This window comes from Pleurodeles waltl, chromosome 6 (assembly GCF_031143425.1).
Source record: "Pleurodeles waltl isolate 20211129_DDA chromosome 6, aPleWal1.hap1.20221129, whole genome shotgun sequence".
In the NCBI taxonomy this organism is placed as follows: domain Eukaryota; kingdom Metazoa; phylum Chordata; class Amphibia; order Caudata; family Salamandridae; genus Pleurodeles; species Pleurodeles waltl.
In genome coordinates this window covers 1313501695-1313517724 of record NC_090445.1, presented here as the reverse complement: position 1 = coordinate 1313517724, position 16030 = coordinate 1313501695, and the positions used below count along the sequence as shown (strand labels likewise).

The 16030-nt window shown below is 46.8% G+C and overlaps 1 protein-coding gene across 4 annotated transcripts in view; it reads left to right on the top strand.

The window, feature by feature from the left end:
• Positions 1-16030, top strand: part of WAPL (WAPL cohesin release factor) — a 769297-nt gene that overhangs the window by 327031 nt on the left and 426236 nt on the right. For all 4 annotated transcript variants that reach the window (XM_069240591.1, XM_069240593.1, XM_069240590.1 and 1 more), the window contains exon 11: positions 4845-4942. In XM_069240591.1, coding sequence (XP_069096692.1) covers positions 4845-4942 — 98 coding nt within the window. The remainder of the gene's footprint in view (positions 1-4844; positions 4943-16030) is intronic.

Genomic DNA, 16030 nt, shown 5'->3' with positions numbered 1-16030 from the left:
CCATTGACACACCTATCATACATGACACACTCAAGGCCAATCACACCCCTAGCTGCGGGCCCAGCACATCACAGCACTCACTTCAACAGACAGTGCCATTCAAGGGCCCATCTCTTTCATATGCCCACATGCCTGACGCAGCAATAACACTGGCTGAATGAGTGTGTGAACTGGCATTTGGCTAGCAGTATGTAGTAACCAGCAACAAGTCAACACTGACAGCCAAGTTCCAGCTCTCTCACACAGACATAACATTTTTGTTTGTTTAACAAAAAAGAAAACACAAACTAATTGTAAGTAAATGCAAAACTTCAAACACAACATCTCTAACTAAATACAACACACTAATGCCAACCATGAAGCTGGACAAAAAGTAGAGTATGAAACAGACCAAGCGGTTCACTTTTATGCTCAAAGTTGCTCCCAAAAACCTTTACATATGGCACGGTCTAAAAAATGCGGGCACACACAGCCCAGATTTAGGAGGGCTGTCAGAGTAATCATACGAGTCTCCTTCCGCATACCTCTTTGCATACAGACTCTACATCTCCTACTGGGAAAGTATTTTTTGGGTGCAGAGGAATGTTACCAGCAAAGTGGTAATCTTTTAATCTAGCCGCATCCTCCACCACTCCAACTCTAGAAACACTTGCCTGTTCCACTACAGCAGGACTGCCTATGACAGACTCCTGAAACTGAACAAATGTCATTTTTGACTCTGGAAACAATCCTTGAACACCACAAAAGCATTAAGGGTTGCCAAGTGGAAAAGATGGATAGCCAACTTCTTATACCAAATGTAAGCCTTACGACAGCAGTGTAAGGTTCCTGCCTCTGATCTACTCTTTCAATACCACGGATGTGCTTATTATAATCTAAAATGCTCACAGGTTTGCGCACTTCAGCAACCTGACCCCAAACAGTCACAGGTGAAGTATTTTCATCATGGATGGTGGTCAGTATGTAGACATCTCTCCTGTCTGCAAATTTCACACCTAGATGTACATCACTATGTAAGGCAGTGCATTGTCCCCTCAAGTTTTTGTTTTTTACAAACCAGCTTTTTGAGTAACAAATTCTTTGAACAATTGCACACCAATGTAGAAGTTATCTACATATAAATTGTGACCTTTTGTTAAAGTCCTCCACCAAGTTCCCACACAATTGTCTCACTAACTCTCAAAGGGAACGGACAACTGGGGGTGGGGGGTGTAGTGGGGGGGTCAATACTCGAATTCCTACCAGTGTCCACCCTGAAATTATAGACATGCCCAGTCCTACTTGCAGACATTTGCTACTTTAGTCCATATGTGCCCTTTTGCTAGGAATATAGGGCCAGATGTAGGAAAAAAGCAAATTGCGACTTGCAATTTGCGAGTCCGTGCGACTCGCAAATTGCAAGTCGCAATTTGCTATGCAGAAAGGTGTCTCAGACACCTTCTGCAACTCGCAATGGGGTCGCAAAGACCCACCTCATAAATATTTATGAGGTGGGTCGCACTTTGCGACCCCATTGCGAGTATGGGCACTCACGGGGATGGTGGCCTGCTGGAGACAGCAGACCACCATGTCCGTGACTGCTTTTTAATAAAGCAGTTTTTTTTTTTCTATCTGCAGCCCGTTTTCCTTAAAGGAAAACGAGCTGCACTTAGAAAAAAACCCGAAACCTTTTGTTTCGGTATTTTTCAGAGCAGGCAGTGGTCCATAGGACCACTACCTGCTCTGAAAAATTGTTTTTGTGATCATTCACAAAGGGGAAGGGGTCCCATGGGGACCCCTTCCCGTTTGCGAATGGGTTACCATCCACTTCAAGTGGATGGTAACAGCGATTTCATTTGCGACCGCTTTCGCGGGCGCAAATGAAATTGCATAGCATTGCGAGTCGCAAATAGGAAGGGAACACCCCTTCCTATTTGCGAGTCGGAAATGCATTTTGCGAGTCGGATCCGACTTGCAAAATGCATTTCTGCATAGCAGAGAGGCTTTTGCGCCTCGCAAACGGCGTTTTTCGCCGTTTGCGAGGTGCAAACCCTTTGCTACATCTGGCCCATAGTGCCTAAAAACCAAATGGCACTTGAACAGGACCAAAGACTTGTCCACAGCTGTTTCTTTCCCTGGAGCATAGTTCTCTGAAAACTGATCTATAAACTGATCAAGGACAGGCCGTGTCTTAAAAAGACTGTCACCATCAGGATGATCTCATGGCAGCGCTAAAGCATTATCATTAAAGTGCAGCATCCAAAGCGCAAGCAATTACCAATCACGACTCCTGGTTGCAGGAAATATAGCCGTTGCCATAAAGGGACTAGTAGGTCATTATGAAGACAGTGACGGCTTCCTAATCAAGCCCATCAAAAAAGTTAAACCCAAGAACTCCAGATTTGTGAGAGTCCACCGGCAACAAATCTCATCCAAAAATACATTGTTCTTAAACAACTGAAAGAAATTTATGGACAAAAAGTTTTCAGTCTTCACTCTTCACCCTGTGACACCAGTAATGGCAGGTAATGCCGGCTGCACCATGTTTGGGACAACCCAGAGTTCAGCTGTTCCAGTGGAAAGGCTTGCAGTCCCAGGCAGCAATCCAGAAGCCTCTTACTGCACTATTGGCCCATCGGTGTCCTCCATTAAGAGGCAGTTCTTCAACCCTAACAGTGTGTAGGAAATTGGCTCTGCATATACTATTTCAAAGTAAGAAATAACGTGCACAGAGTCCAAGGGTTTCCCTTAGAGGTAAGATAGTGTCAAATTAAATAATTCTAATGCTCTATTTTGTGGTACTGTGGTCGAGCAGTAGGCTTATCAGAGAGTAGCGTTAAGCATTTGTTGCACACACGCAGGCAATAAATGAGGAACACACACTCAGACTTACTCCAGGCCAATAGGTTTTTATATAGAAAAAAATATTTTGTTAATTTATTTTTAGAACCACAGGTTCAAGAGTTGAAGTAAATATATCAAATGAAAGGTACTTCACACAGGTAAATTAGGAACTTTGAATTAGAGCAATAACATATACAGTTTTTGTTAAAATGGCAATAAGCTATTTTAGAAGTAGACATAGTGCAAAAATCAACAGTTACCGGGGGAGGTAAGTATTGGTTAGATTGTGAGGTAGTACGTAAGACACATGCAAGTCTTAAGTTCCTGGGCATAGGCAGCCCACCGTTGGGGGTTCAAGGCAACCCCAAAGTTACCACACCAGCAGCTCAGGGCTGGTCAGGTGCAGAGGTCAAAGAGGTGCCCAAAACACATAGGCACCTATGGAGAACAGGGGAGCTCCGGTTCTAGTTTGCCAGCAGGTAAGTACCCGTGTCCTATGGGGAGGTCAGACCAGGGGGGTTTTGTAGAGCACTGGGGGGGACACAAATAGGCACACAAAACACACCCTCAGCGGCACAGGGGCGGCCGGGTGCAGTGTGCAAAGCAGGCATCTGGTTTTATATAGGTTTCAATGGAGGGACCTGGGGGTCACTCTAGCGGTGCAGGCAGGCCCAGGGGGGGCTTCTCGGGCCAGCCACCACCTGGGCTAGGCAGAGGTTCACCTGGGGGTCACTCCTGCACTGAGGCTCAGTTCCTTCAGGTCCTAGGAGCTGCGGGTGCAGTGCTTGGTCCAGGTGGGCGGGTCCCTTGTTACAGGCAGTCGTGGTCAAGGGAAGCCTCTGGATTCTCTCTGCAGGCGTCGCTGTGGGGGTCCAGGGGGGTTGTCTCTGGCTACTCACGGGTCGCAGTCGCCAGGGAGTCCTCCCTGTGGTGTTGGTTCTCTGGATCTCGAGCCGGGGGCGTTGGGTCCAGAGGGTGAAGTCTCACGCTTCCGGCGGGAAGAGTGAAGTCTTTAAAGTTGAAGAAAAGTTGCAAGTTTGTTACAGATTGTTGAGCAGAGCCGCTGCTCCCGGGAGTTTCTTGGTCCTGGGGTTCAGGGCTGCCCTCTGAGGATTCAGAGGTCGCCGGTCCCTGTTGGATGCATCGCTGGTTACAGGTTTCCGAATTAGGAGACAGGCCGGTAGGGCTGGGGCCAAAGCAGTTGTCGTCTTCCGTTGTCTCTGCAGAGCTCCCAAGGGGGGCTTTCTGCCCCCCTTGGGAGCAGATTAGACTAAAAATATGGAAGGCCACATGGAGCCACCCCTTCAACATATCAAAAATACAACCTCCCTGGTGTCTAGTTGGCTTGCTCAAGGGGTCGCTCCCCACAAATTTATCAAAAGAAATGCCTGGGAGCCTAGTGAGTTTGGACCCCTGTGGGGGGCGGATTACCGGAAAATCAAGCAGATCTACACCTGGGTGGGGGCGTAACATGGAATATAAAACCCCTGGTGGCCTAGTAGTTTTGATTCCTGTGCCCCTAAACCCCCCCCCCTTTGAAAAAATGCCCCACTGTCACAAGATCACTGGAGCGAGGTTGTGGGTGTGGCAGCAGTGGGGAGGAAATGGGCTACCCACGTGGGGAGAGCGCCAGCGCGCTTTCCCTGTGCGTGGGTGCTAGAATGGAACGGTTCAGTCCCCAGCACACACCCACCACAGCTGAAGACAGAACTGTTCCGTCCTCAGCACCTTGGTGGTTAATAGGTGTTCATTTCTCCAAATGACACTTTTGCTTGCCTCTTTCCTGTCTTAATCCTGTAAATAGTAATTGGGAATTGGCTCTATTGTACACTGTGTATGGGTGTGCCCTGCACATTTTCATGCACATAACCTTTTTTGTGACAGGTTTAGTGCAATGAAAAGGTTTATTGGTCTAAAGGAAAAGGGGACCTGTGGCTTGCCAGTAAGAGTCCTTATATTGACAAGCATACGAATTGCAAAGCAGTGTTCTTTGTTGAAGTATCTTTCTTTTCATTTTGTAGTCAAAGAATGTGTGGATCATCTTAGTATTGACGAAAGTGAAGAGAAACTGGTTGCTTCATTATGGGGAGCGGAACGATGTTTACGAGTTCTAGAAAGTGTGAGTATCACTCTATTTTCTATTTGCCATTGTTTTGTCTTATGTAATTTGTTGACAAGTATTTACACAAATCAAAAGCGTGTAATAAAATCTTGAAACGTTCTTATTTGTGCCCCTGTAAGACTAATTAACCAACATGGCTGTGATGGGTAAAGAAGTTTAAACAGTTGGTGTCATGAGACTTCTGCTGCAGAACACTGATGTATTTAGAGCGTTATAGAAATATGAATACAAATCTGTTTTTAAAAATGTTTAGTTTTGCTATATATATATATATATATATATATATATATATATGTTCGATGGCATGCTGCAGATACACATGCTGTGCACATCCCGCCATCTGGTGTTGGGCTCGGAGTGTTACAAGTTGTTTTTCTTCGAAGAAGTCTTTTTTCGAGTCACGAGACCGAGGTACTCCTCCCATTTCGACTCCATTTCGCATGGGCGTCGACTCCATCTTAGATTGTTTTTTTTCCGCCATCGGGTTCGGACGTGTTCCTTTTCGCTCCGTGTTTCGGGTCGGAAAGTTAGTTAGAATCTCGGAAAAATCGTCGGTATTGTTTGCGTTCGGTATCGGGTTAGTTACAACAGATCGACACCGAATTAAGAGCTCCGGTGGCCCTTCGGGGTTTTTTTCCATCCCTGTCGGGGCCTGGTCGGCCCGGCCACGTGTCTCTTCAAGGCTGATGGAACGGACCCCATTCCGCTTCTGTCCAAAATGCCATAACAAGTATCCATATACAGATCAACATCTGGTCTGTAACTTGTGTTTGTCACCAGAACACAAGGAGGATACTTGTGAGGCCTGTCGAGCGTTTCGGTCCAGGAAGACACTCGGGGACCGAAGAGCAAGAAGACTGCAAATGGCGTCGGCGCCGACAGGACAAGAGCGTTTCGAGGAGGAGGAAGAAACATTCTCCACCCAGGAGTCGGACTCTGAGGAGATCGATCCCGAGGAAACGCCTAAAACCGTGAGTAAAACGTCGAAACCAAGAACTCACAAGAAAAGCGCTAAAGCCCAGGGGACGCCACCGCCAACAGGCCATGGCTTAACCCGAAAAGTAGGTGACCGTTCATCGGCACCGAAAGAGGGCGAGCTGGTGTCGAAGTCATCCGACTCCGGTCGAGATACCGGCACACAGCAATCTCAGGCCCAAGATAGTGGCTCAGAGAAGATTCGGCACCGAGACAGCGGCACCGAAACGGGTCGGCACCGAGAGAGCACGACGCCGAAAGTAAAAAAGGTTTCGTCGGAGCCGAAAAAAGCAGCCGAAAAGGTTTCGGTACCGAAATATCCGGCCTCGGAACCGAAAACAAGTTCCTACACTGAGGAACAAGGACTGTCCAAACAAATGAAGACACATAGATTTGGACAGGAATTACAGGCACTAGAGCCAGATCACACACAAAGACTGGAAGATCAGCACTCTTCCTCCAGTCAAAATGAAACGCAAGCTTGCCTTCTAAGACCAGGACAAACAGCCACATGCAAAGGTGGCTAAACAAGTAACACCGCCACCATCCCCACATCACTCTCCGCAACCATCACCGGTAGCCACTCCACCAATGATGCAATCCCCAACTCATACTGGAATGAGTCAAGATGACCCTGACGCATGGGACCTTTATAACGCACCAGTGTCAGATAATAGTCCAGAATGCTATCCAGCTAAGCCATCGCCACCAGAGGATAGTACAGGCTACGCACAGGTGGTGTCAAGAGCAGCGGCATTTCATAATGTCAGCCTTCATTCAGAGCCCATTGAAGACGACTTTCTTTTTAATACACTGTCGTCCGCACACAGCCAATATCAGAGTCTTCCTATGCTACCCGGAATGCTAAAAGACTCCAAACAAGTGTTTGAGGAGCCTGTTAAAGGGAGAGCCATTACTCCAAGAGTAGATAAAAAATATAAACCGCCACCAACAGTCCCAGTGTACATTACACAACAGCTAACACCAGACTCTGTTGTAGTGGGAGCAGCGCGCAAAAGAGCCAACTCTCATACTTCAGGAGATGCATCACCTCCAGATAAAGAAAGTCGAAAATTCGATGCTGCAGGCAAAAGGGTGGCGGCACAGGCAGCAAACCAGTGGCGTATTGCAAATTCGCAAGCTTTGCTAGCCAGATATGATAGGGCCCATTGGGATGAGATGCAACACCTTATTGAATATTTACCCAAGGAGTTCCAAAAAAGAGCGCAGCAAGTAGTAGAAGGACAGGGTATCTCCAATAATCAGATACGGTCAGCAATGGATGCTGCAGACACAGCTGCTAGAACTGTCAACACAGCAGTAACAATAAGGAGACATGCATGGCTGCGTACATCAGGATTTAAACCAGAGATACAGCAAGCTGTGCTGAATATGCCATTCAACGGACAGCAGTTGTTTGGGCCGGAGATGGACACTGCAATCGAAAAACTTAAGAAAGACACTGACACGGCCAAAGCCATGGGCGCACTCTACTCCCCACAGAGTAGAGGCACATTTGGAAAGACACAATTTCGAGGGGGGTTTCGAGGGCAAACCACAGAAGCCACAACCTCACAAACAAAGCCCACTTACCAGAGCCAGTATCAGCGGGGAGGTTTTCGGGGACAATATAGAGGGGGACAATTTCAAAGGAATAGAGGAAAGTTCCAAAGTCCCAAAACTCCTCCAAACAAGCAGTGACTTCAAGGTTACAAATCCCCAACACATAACACCTGTGGGGGGGGAGACTAACCAAGTTTTACAAACATTGGGAGGAAATAACAACAGACACTTGGGTCTTAGCAATTATCCAGCATGGTTATTGCATAGAATTTCTCAAATTCCCTCCAAACATCCCACCGAAAACACACAATATGTCAAAACAACATATAGATCTTCTAGGACTAGAAGTTCAGGCATTGCTACAAAAAGAAGCAATAGAGTTAGTACCAAAACAACAAATAAACACAGGAGTTTACTCCCTGTACTTTCTGATACCCAAAAAAGACAAGAGTCTGAGACCTATACTAGATCTCAGAACATTAAATACCTACATCAAATCAGATCACTTTCACATGGTTACATTACAAGACGTAATCCCACTGCTCAAACAACAAGACTACATGACAACACTAGACCTAAAGGATGCATATTTCCATATACCAATACATCCTTCACACAGAAAGTACCTAAGGTTTATATTCCAAGGGATACATTACCAATTCAAAGTGTTGCCATTCGGAATAACAACTGCACCAAGAGTTTTTACAAAATGCTTAGCAGTAGTAGCTGCACATATCAGAAGGCAGCAAATACATGTGTTCCCGTACCTAGACGATTGGTTAATCAAAACCAACAAGCTAAGACGGTGTTCACAACACACAAAATATGTCATAGAAATCCTCCACAAACTAGGTTTCTCAATCAACTACACAGTCACACCTTCTGCTGTGTCAAACACAGCAATACTTAGGAGCAACAATCAACACAGCAAAAGGGATTGCCACTCCAAGTCCACAAAGAGTTCACACATTTCACAATGTGATACAGACCATGTATCCAAATCAAAAGATACAAGTCAAACTAGTGATGAAACTACTAGGCATGATGTCTTCATGCATAGCCATTGTCCCAAACGCAAGGTTGCACATGCGGCCCTTACAACAGTGCCTAGCATCACAATGGTCACAAGCACAGGGTCAGCTTCTAGATCTGGTGTTGATAGACCGCCAAACATACATCTTGCTTCAATGGTGGAACAGTATAAATTTAAACCAAGGGCGGCCTTTCCAAGACCCAGTGCCACAATACGTAATAACAACAGATGCTTCCATGATAGGGTGGGGAGCACACCTCAATCAACACAGCATCCAAGGACAATGGGACATACAGCAAAAACAGTTTCACATAAATCACTTAGAACTGTTAGCGGTATTTCTAGCGTTCAAAGCATTTCAACCCATAATAAGCCACAAACACATTCTTGTCAAAACAGACAGCATGACAACAATGTATTACCTAAACAAACAGGGAGGCACACACTCGACACAGTTGTGTCTCCTAACACAGAAAATATGGCATTGGGCGATTCACAACCACATTCGCCTAATAGCACAATTTATTCCAGGAATTCAGAACCAGTTAGCAGACAATCTCTCTCTGGATCACCAACAGATCCACGAATGGGAGATTCATCCCCAAATACTAAACACTTACTTTCAAATGTGAGGAACACCACAAATAGATCTATTTGCAATAAAGGAAAACTCAAAATGCCAAAACTTCGCATCCAGGTACCCACAAGATCAGTCTCAGGGCAATGCGTTATGGATGAGCTGGTCAGGGATATTTGCTTACGCTTTTCCCCCTCTCCCACTCCTTCCATATCTAGTAAACAAATTGAGTCAAAACAAACTCAAACTCATACTAATAGCACCGACATGGCCAAGACAACCTTAGTACACAACACTACTAGACCTCTCAGTAGTACCTCATGTCAAACTACCAAACAGACCAGATCTGTTAACACAACACAAACAACAGATCAGACATCCAAATCCAGCATCGCTGAATCTAGCAATTTGTCTCCTGAAATCCTAGAATTCGGACACTTAGACCTCACACAAGAATGTATGGAGGTCATAAGACAAGCTAGGAAACCTACCACTAGACACTGCTATGCAAATAAGTGGAAAAGATTTGTTTATTACTGCCATAATAATCAAATTCAACCCTTACACGCATCTGCCAAAGATATAGTAGGATACTTACTACAATTGCAAAAGTCAAAGCTAGCTTTCTCTTCAATAAAGATACATCTGACCGCAATTTCAGCCTACCTGCAAATTACGCACTCAACTTCATTATTTAGGATACCAGTCATAAAAGCATTTATGGAAGGCCTAAAGAGAATTATACCACCACAAACACCACCAGTTCCTTCATGGAACCTCAACATTGTCTTAACACGACTCATGGGTCCACCTTTTGAGCCCATGCACTCTTGTGAAATGCAATACTTAACATGGAAAGTTGCATTTTTGATTGCCATCACATCTCTAAGAAGAGTGAGTGAAATTCAAGCATTTACCATACAAGAACCATTTATTCAAATACACAAGCATAAAGTAGTTCTACGGACAAATCCAACATTTTTATCAAAAGTGATCTCACCGTTCCACTTGAATCAAACGGTAGAATTACCAGTGTTCTTCCCACAGCCAGATTCTGTAGCTGAAAGAGCACTGCATACATTAGACATCAAAAGAGCACTAATGTACTACATTGACAGAACAAAACTAATTCGAAAAACAAAACAACTATTTATTGCTTTCCAAAAACCTCATACAGGGAATCCAATTTCTAAACAAGGCATTGCTAGATGGATAGTTAAGTGTATTCAAACCTGCTATCTTAAAGCAAAGAGAGAGCTGCCTATTACACCAAAGGCACACTCGACCAGAAAAAAAGGTGCTACCATGGCCTTTCTAGGAAATATTCCAATGAACGAAATATGTAAGGCAGCAACATGGTCTACGCCTCATACATTTACCAAACACTACTGTGTAGATGTGTTAACGGCACAACAAGCCACAGTAGGTCAAGCTGTACTACGAACATTAATTCAAACAACTTCAACTCCTACAGGCTGAACCACCGCTTTTGGGGAGATAACTGCTTACTAGTCTATGCACAGCATGTGCATCTGCAGTTACACATGCCATTGAACGGAAAATGTCACTTACCCAGTGTACATCTGTTCGTGGCATTAGTCGCTGCAGATTCACATGCGCCCACCCGCCTCCCCGGGAGCCTGTAGCCGTTTAGAAGTTGATCTTGAACATTTGTAAATTTGTAAATATATTACTTTAAACTTCATTATGTACATACGTATTCACTCCATTGCATGGGCACTATTACTAGCATACACAACTCCTACCTCACCCTCTGCGGGGAAAACAATCTAAGATGGAGTCGACGCCCATGCGCAATGGAGTCGAAATGGGAGGAGTCCCTCGGTCTCGTGACTCGAAAAAAGATTTGTTCGAAGAAAAACAACTTGTAACACTCCGAGCCCAACATCAGATGGCGGGATGTGCACAGCATGTGAATCTGCAGCAACTAATGCCACGAACAGATGTACACTGGGTAAGTGACATTTTCCATATATATATATGTGTGTGTGTGTGTATGTATATATATATATGTGTGTGTGTGTGTATGTATATAGGTATGTGTATACACACATATAGCCTGTGCTTCCTAGCTGTCATGCGAGATGTCTCCTTTGTGAGAATCTGTGCCGTTGCTCACTTTCTCTTACAAAACCATATATGAGAATTATTGTTAGATGAAGCGTCGCTTGCTCTGTAATAAGTTTTAAAGGACCTGCAGAGGGTGATTTTTATGTTACCAGCCAGGACTGCTGGGTGGAATCAGTTGTAGAGGAGCACTGGTGCTGAGTGATTGGTTTCAAGCTGGCAAAAAGTGACCGACCTGACAAAGGATAGCCTGTAGATGGCCTACTGTTAGTGCCTCAGTTGATGTGGTTCTGTTTAGGGACTGAAGTATCCCCTGCCTGATGTATAATGTGTTCCCTTTCCTTGAGTGCCCAACTATGAGTATCAAGTGTAGGAGCCTGGCTCATTTTATGGTGTACACCTATGAGTCCAGGCAACCCTTAGTGATAGTGTTTAGGTGTCCAGATATGAAAAGCTCTCAGAGTATCTGTTTTGAGCAGCTGAAGCCTATCCAGGAGGGAGAGTAAGCGCTTGTAATACCACAATAGTTAGTCAGTAACCAGTAACCAAAAGTAACCACATGAGGTCTTGCAAAAATAAGGGTTTCTTTATTACAACACAATAGCTAAACTAGCATTGGTATATTTCCACCTGGAGATATCACACAAAAATATACATTTAATAACAGCCTGGAAAGCATAAAATAAAAATACATGGGGCCCTGGGGGCAAACCATATACTAAGAAAGTGGAATGTGAATTAAGGTGCCCAACCAAGGTAAGTGTGTTAGGATCCCAGAGGCTGAGGGAGTATGAAATTACCAGAGGTAATTACTAGAAATTCCACAGGCGCCCGGGTGCAGAGCTATCATTGAGCCGGGTGGCCCATAGAGTATCACAGGACCGTTGCTGTTAGATTTCTATGGATTCAGGACCCATACCAGTGGACCAGAGAAAACCCGTTGGCACAAAGAAGGGTTGGATAGTGACCCCACCCGTGGATACCTAGAAGGCCAGAGTCCCTACTCCAGGGAGCCCACGTGCATAGGGGTGAAGTGGCTTCAGAAACCCTCCAAGTCAGTGGAAGCCTCAATTGTACAGCTGCTGTCACGTCCTGTGGACTGAGCCTGTGGAATGAAAATGTGGGGTCTGGAAGAGAAGAACCTGAAAAAGAAGGGGACAATGTCCACTTAAAGATGTCAAGGCGGTGAAAATCGGCAATGCCCATCCTCTTGCAGGTGACGTTCCTGCAGGACGGCGAAAGAAGTCTAGCAGTGTAGTCCAGGGGGATGCAGGAGATCCCTGGAGTCACCCATGAGCTGTCCCGTTCGCCAGATTGCAGTAGGGTCAGGGGCCAGCAGGACCACCAGCACGCCTTGGCAAATGCAAATCGTGGTTGCAAGAATGTTTGCAGATTTTGGAGGACCAGCAAGGTCCAAGTGACTCAACCCTTGGTAGGGAGTCAGAGCGGGCCTTCAGCAGGCAGGAAAGCAGGCCGGAGTTGGAGCCTCCATAAGTGAACCATTGGCAGCAGGCACAGGGAGTCGCAAGGAGGCCTTAGCAGCACAACAAAAAAAGGAGTCCCACGTTGCAGGAGCTGCAGGGTGGAAGCTGAATCTGGTTTAGCAGAGTGCTGGAGGCTGCTGCTTCTAGGAGCTTGAAAATCTTCTTGGAGATAGAACCAACATGCCTTGGCAAGTGCAACAGTTGAGGTGCACAGGGGTTCAGTTCCAGTGGCTGCAGCAAGAGTCCACCGTCTGCCAAGTTGATCAGAAGACAAGTTGGGCCCTAGAGGAACCACAGAACCACTACATGTGAGCAGAGCCTTTACGCTGTCCGTGGGACAGCAGGATCCTCCAACTGCTCTTTGTTGACTTGAGGAGTCTGCGGATGCAGGGAAGTGACTCCTTGCAGGAAAATGCCACTGTTGGCATGATCACCCCCCACTTTGTGCCCAGTGTTAATGCCAGCTTTGATTGGAAGCGTGCTGGGACCCTGCTAACCAGGCCCCAGCACCAGTGTTCTTTCCCTAAAAATGTATCTTTTTTTTCACAATTGGCACAGCCCTGGCACACAGATAAATCCCTTGTAAAAGGTATCCCTGGTACCAAGGGCCCTATGGTCAGGAAAGTTCCATGAATGCTGCAACATGTATTAAGCCACTCCTCACTTAGTACATGCACACTGCCTTGCAGCTTGTGGGTGCTAGCGGGGAGAAAAGACTGTCGACATGGCACTCCTCTGAGTGCCATGTCCACAAACCACTGCCTGTGGCATAGATAAGTCACTGCTCCAGGGACTCTCACTCAGTACATGCACACTGCATTGCAGCTTGTGTGTGCTAGTGGGGAGAAAAGAGAGTCGACATGACACTCCCCTCAGTGCCTTGCTCACCAACCACTGCCTTTGTGTAGGAAAGTACCATCTTTCTTGGCATGTTACCCCATTTTTTTACCTGTATGTCAGTATGTTTTTGCCTGTCTCACTGGGATCCTGCTGGTCAAGACCCCAGTGCTCATAGTTTGTGGCCTAATGTGTGTGTTGTCAGTAGTGCTTAACTGTGTCACTGAGGCTCTGCTAACCAGAATCTCAGTGCTTATGCTCTCTCTGCTTTTAAATTTGTCACTATAGGCTAGTGACTTAATTTACCAATTTCAATTGGCACACTAGACCCCCCTTGTAAGTCCCTAGTGGATGGTACCTAGGTATGCAGGGCATTGGGCTTCCAGGAGATCCTTATGGGCTGCAGCATTTCTTTTGCCACCCAATAAGGAGCTCAGACAAATCCTTTCAGAGGACTGCCACTGCAGCCTGTGTGAAATAGTGCACACACTATTTCACAGCCATTTTTCACTGCACTTAAGTAACTTATAAGTTCGATGGCATCTGTCGCTGTAGATACGCATGTTCTGCAATAGCTCGCCATCTGGTGTTGGGCCGGAGTGTTACAAGTTGTTTTTCTTCGAAGAAGTCTTTCGAGTCACGGGACCGAGTGACTCCACCTTTTGTCTCCATTGCGCATGGGCGTCGACTCCATCTTCGATTGTTTTTTTTCCGCCATCGGGTTCGGACGTGTTCCTGTCGCTCCGAGTTTCGGAACGGAAAATTAGCTAATTTCGGAAGATTTTCGTCGGTATTGTTGCGTTCGGGATCGGCGTACTTAGATTCCACACCGCATCAAAGATCGAAGAGCTCCGGTGCCCTTCAGGGTAGTTTTTCGATCCCCCGTCGGGGCCTGGTCGGCCCGACCGCGTGCTGAAGAACGCCGATGGAACGGACTCCGTTCCGTTTCTGCCCCAAATGCCACAATAAATACCCCTACACAGACCAACACTTGGTCTGCAACCTGTGCCTGTCACCTGAGCACAGCGAAGACACCTGCGAGGCCTGTCGTGCGTTCCGGTCCCGAAAAACACTCCGAGACCGTCGAGCCAGAAGACTTCAGATGGCGTCCGCACCGACAGCCCAACAGGAGTTCGAGGAACAGGAAGAGGAAGGTACCTTCTCGATCCAAGACTCAGACTCCGAAGGATTCGACGATACACAAACCGTGAGTAAGACGTCGAAAACCACACAGAGACACATTTACAAGGCCCAGGCGACGCCACTGCCATCCGGCCATGGCTCCGCCCATAAATTCGGTGACCGACCGTCGGCACCGAAAAAGGCCCAAACAGTGCCGAGGTCGTCCGACTCCGGTCGAGACACCTGCACGCAGCCTTCTCGGGACCGAGAAAGTGCTGGAGACAAGCCTCGACACCGAGATGCCGGTGTGGACACGGCTCGACGCCGAGACAGCGGCACCGAAGCAGATCGACGCCGAGAGGTTTCGGCCCCGAAAATGAAAGTCACCTCGGAGCCGAAAAAACACGCAGACAGGGTTTCGATGCCGAAACAAACTGCAAGCGACCCAGCTTCAGGCTCTTATACAGAAGAGCACTCGCTAACCTCCCAAATGCAAAAGCATAGGTTTGAGGAAGAGCTACAAGCAACTGATGTGGACCATACGCAAAAGCGTATCTTCATACAGCAGGGGACAGGAAAGATAAGCACCCTTCCCCCTATTAGGAGAAAGAGAAGGTTGGAGTTCCAGACTGAACAGACACCACAACCAAAAGTGGTGAAAAGAGTTACCCCACCACCCTCTCCTCCGCCCGTGATTCACGTCTCACCAGCACAAACTCCATCACTCTCCCCAGCTCACACCACCATGAGCCAGGGTGACCAAGATCAGGACGCATGGGACCTATACGACGCCCCAGTGTCGGATAATAGTCCGGAGGCATACCCTACGAAGCCATCTCCACCAGAGGACAGCACCGCGTATTCTCAAGTGGTGGCTAGAGCAGCACAATTTCACAACGTAAGCCTCCACTCAGAACAGGTCGAGGATGATTTTTTATTCAACACACTCTCCTCCACCCACAGCTCGTACCAAAGCCTGCCTATGCTCCCTGGTATGCTCCGGCACGCAAAAGACATCTTTAAGGAGCCGGTCAAAAGCAGGTCAATCACACCAAGGGTGGAAAAAAAGTATAAGGCGCCTCCTACAGACCCGGTTTTCATCACTACACAGCTGCCACCAGACTCTGTTGTTGTAGGAGCAGCTAGGAAAAGGGCCAACTCTCACCCATCTGGAGATGCACCACCCCCAGATAAAGAAAGCCGCAAGTTCGATGCAGCTGGTAAAAGAGTCGCAGCACAAGCTGCAAACCAGTGGCGCATCGCGAACTCCCAGGCACTACTTGCGCGCTATGACAGAGCCCACTGGGACGAGATGCAACATCTCATTGAACATCTGCCCAAGGACTTACAAAATAGGGCAAAACAAGTGGTTGAGGAGGGACAGGCCATTTCCAACAACCAGATCC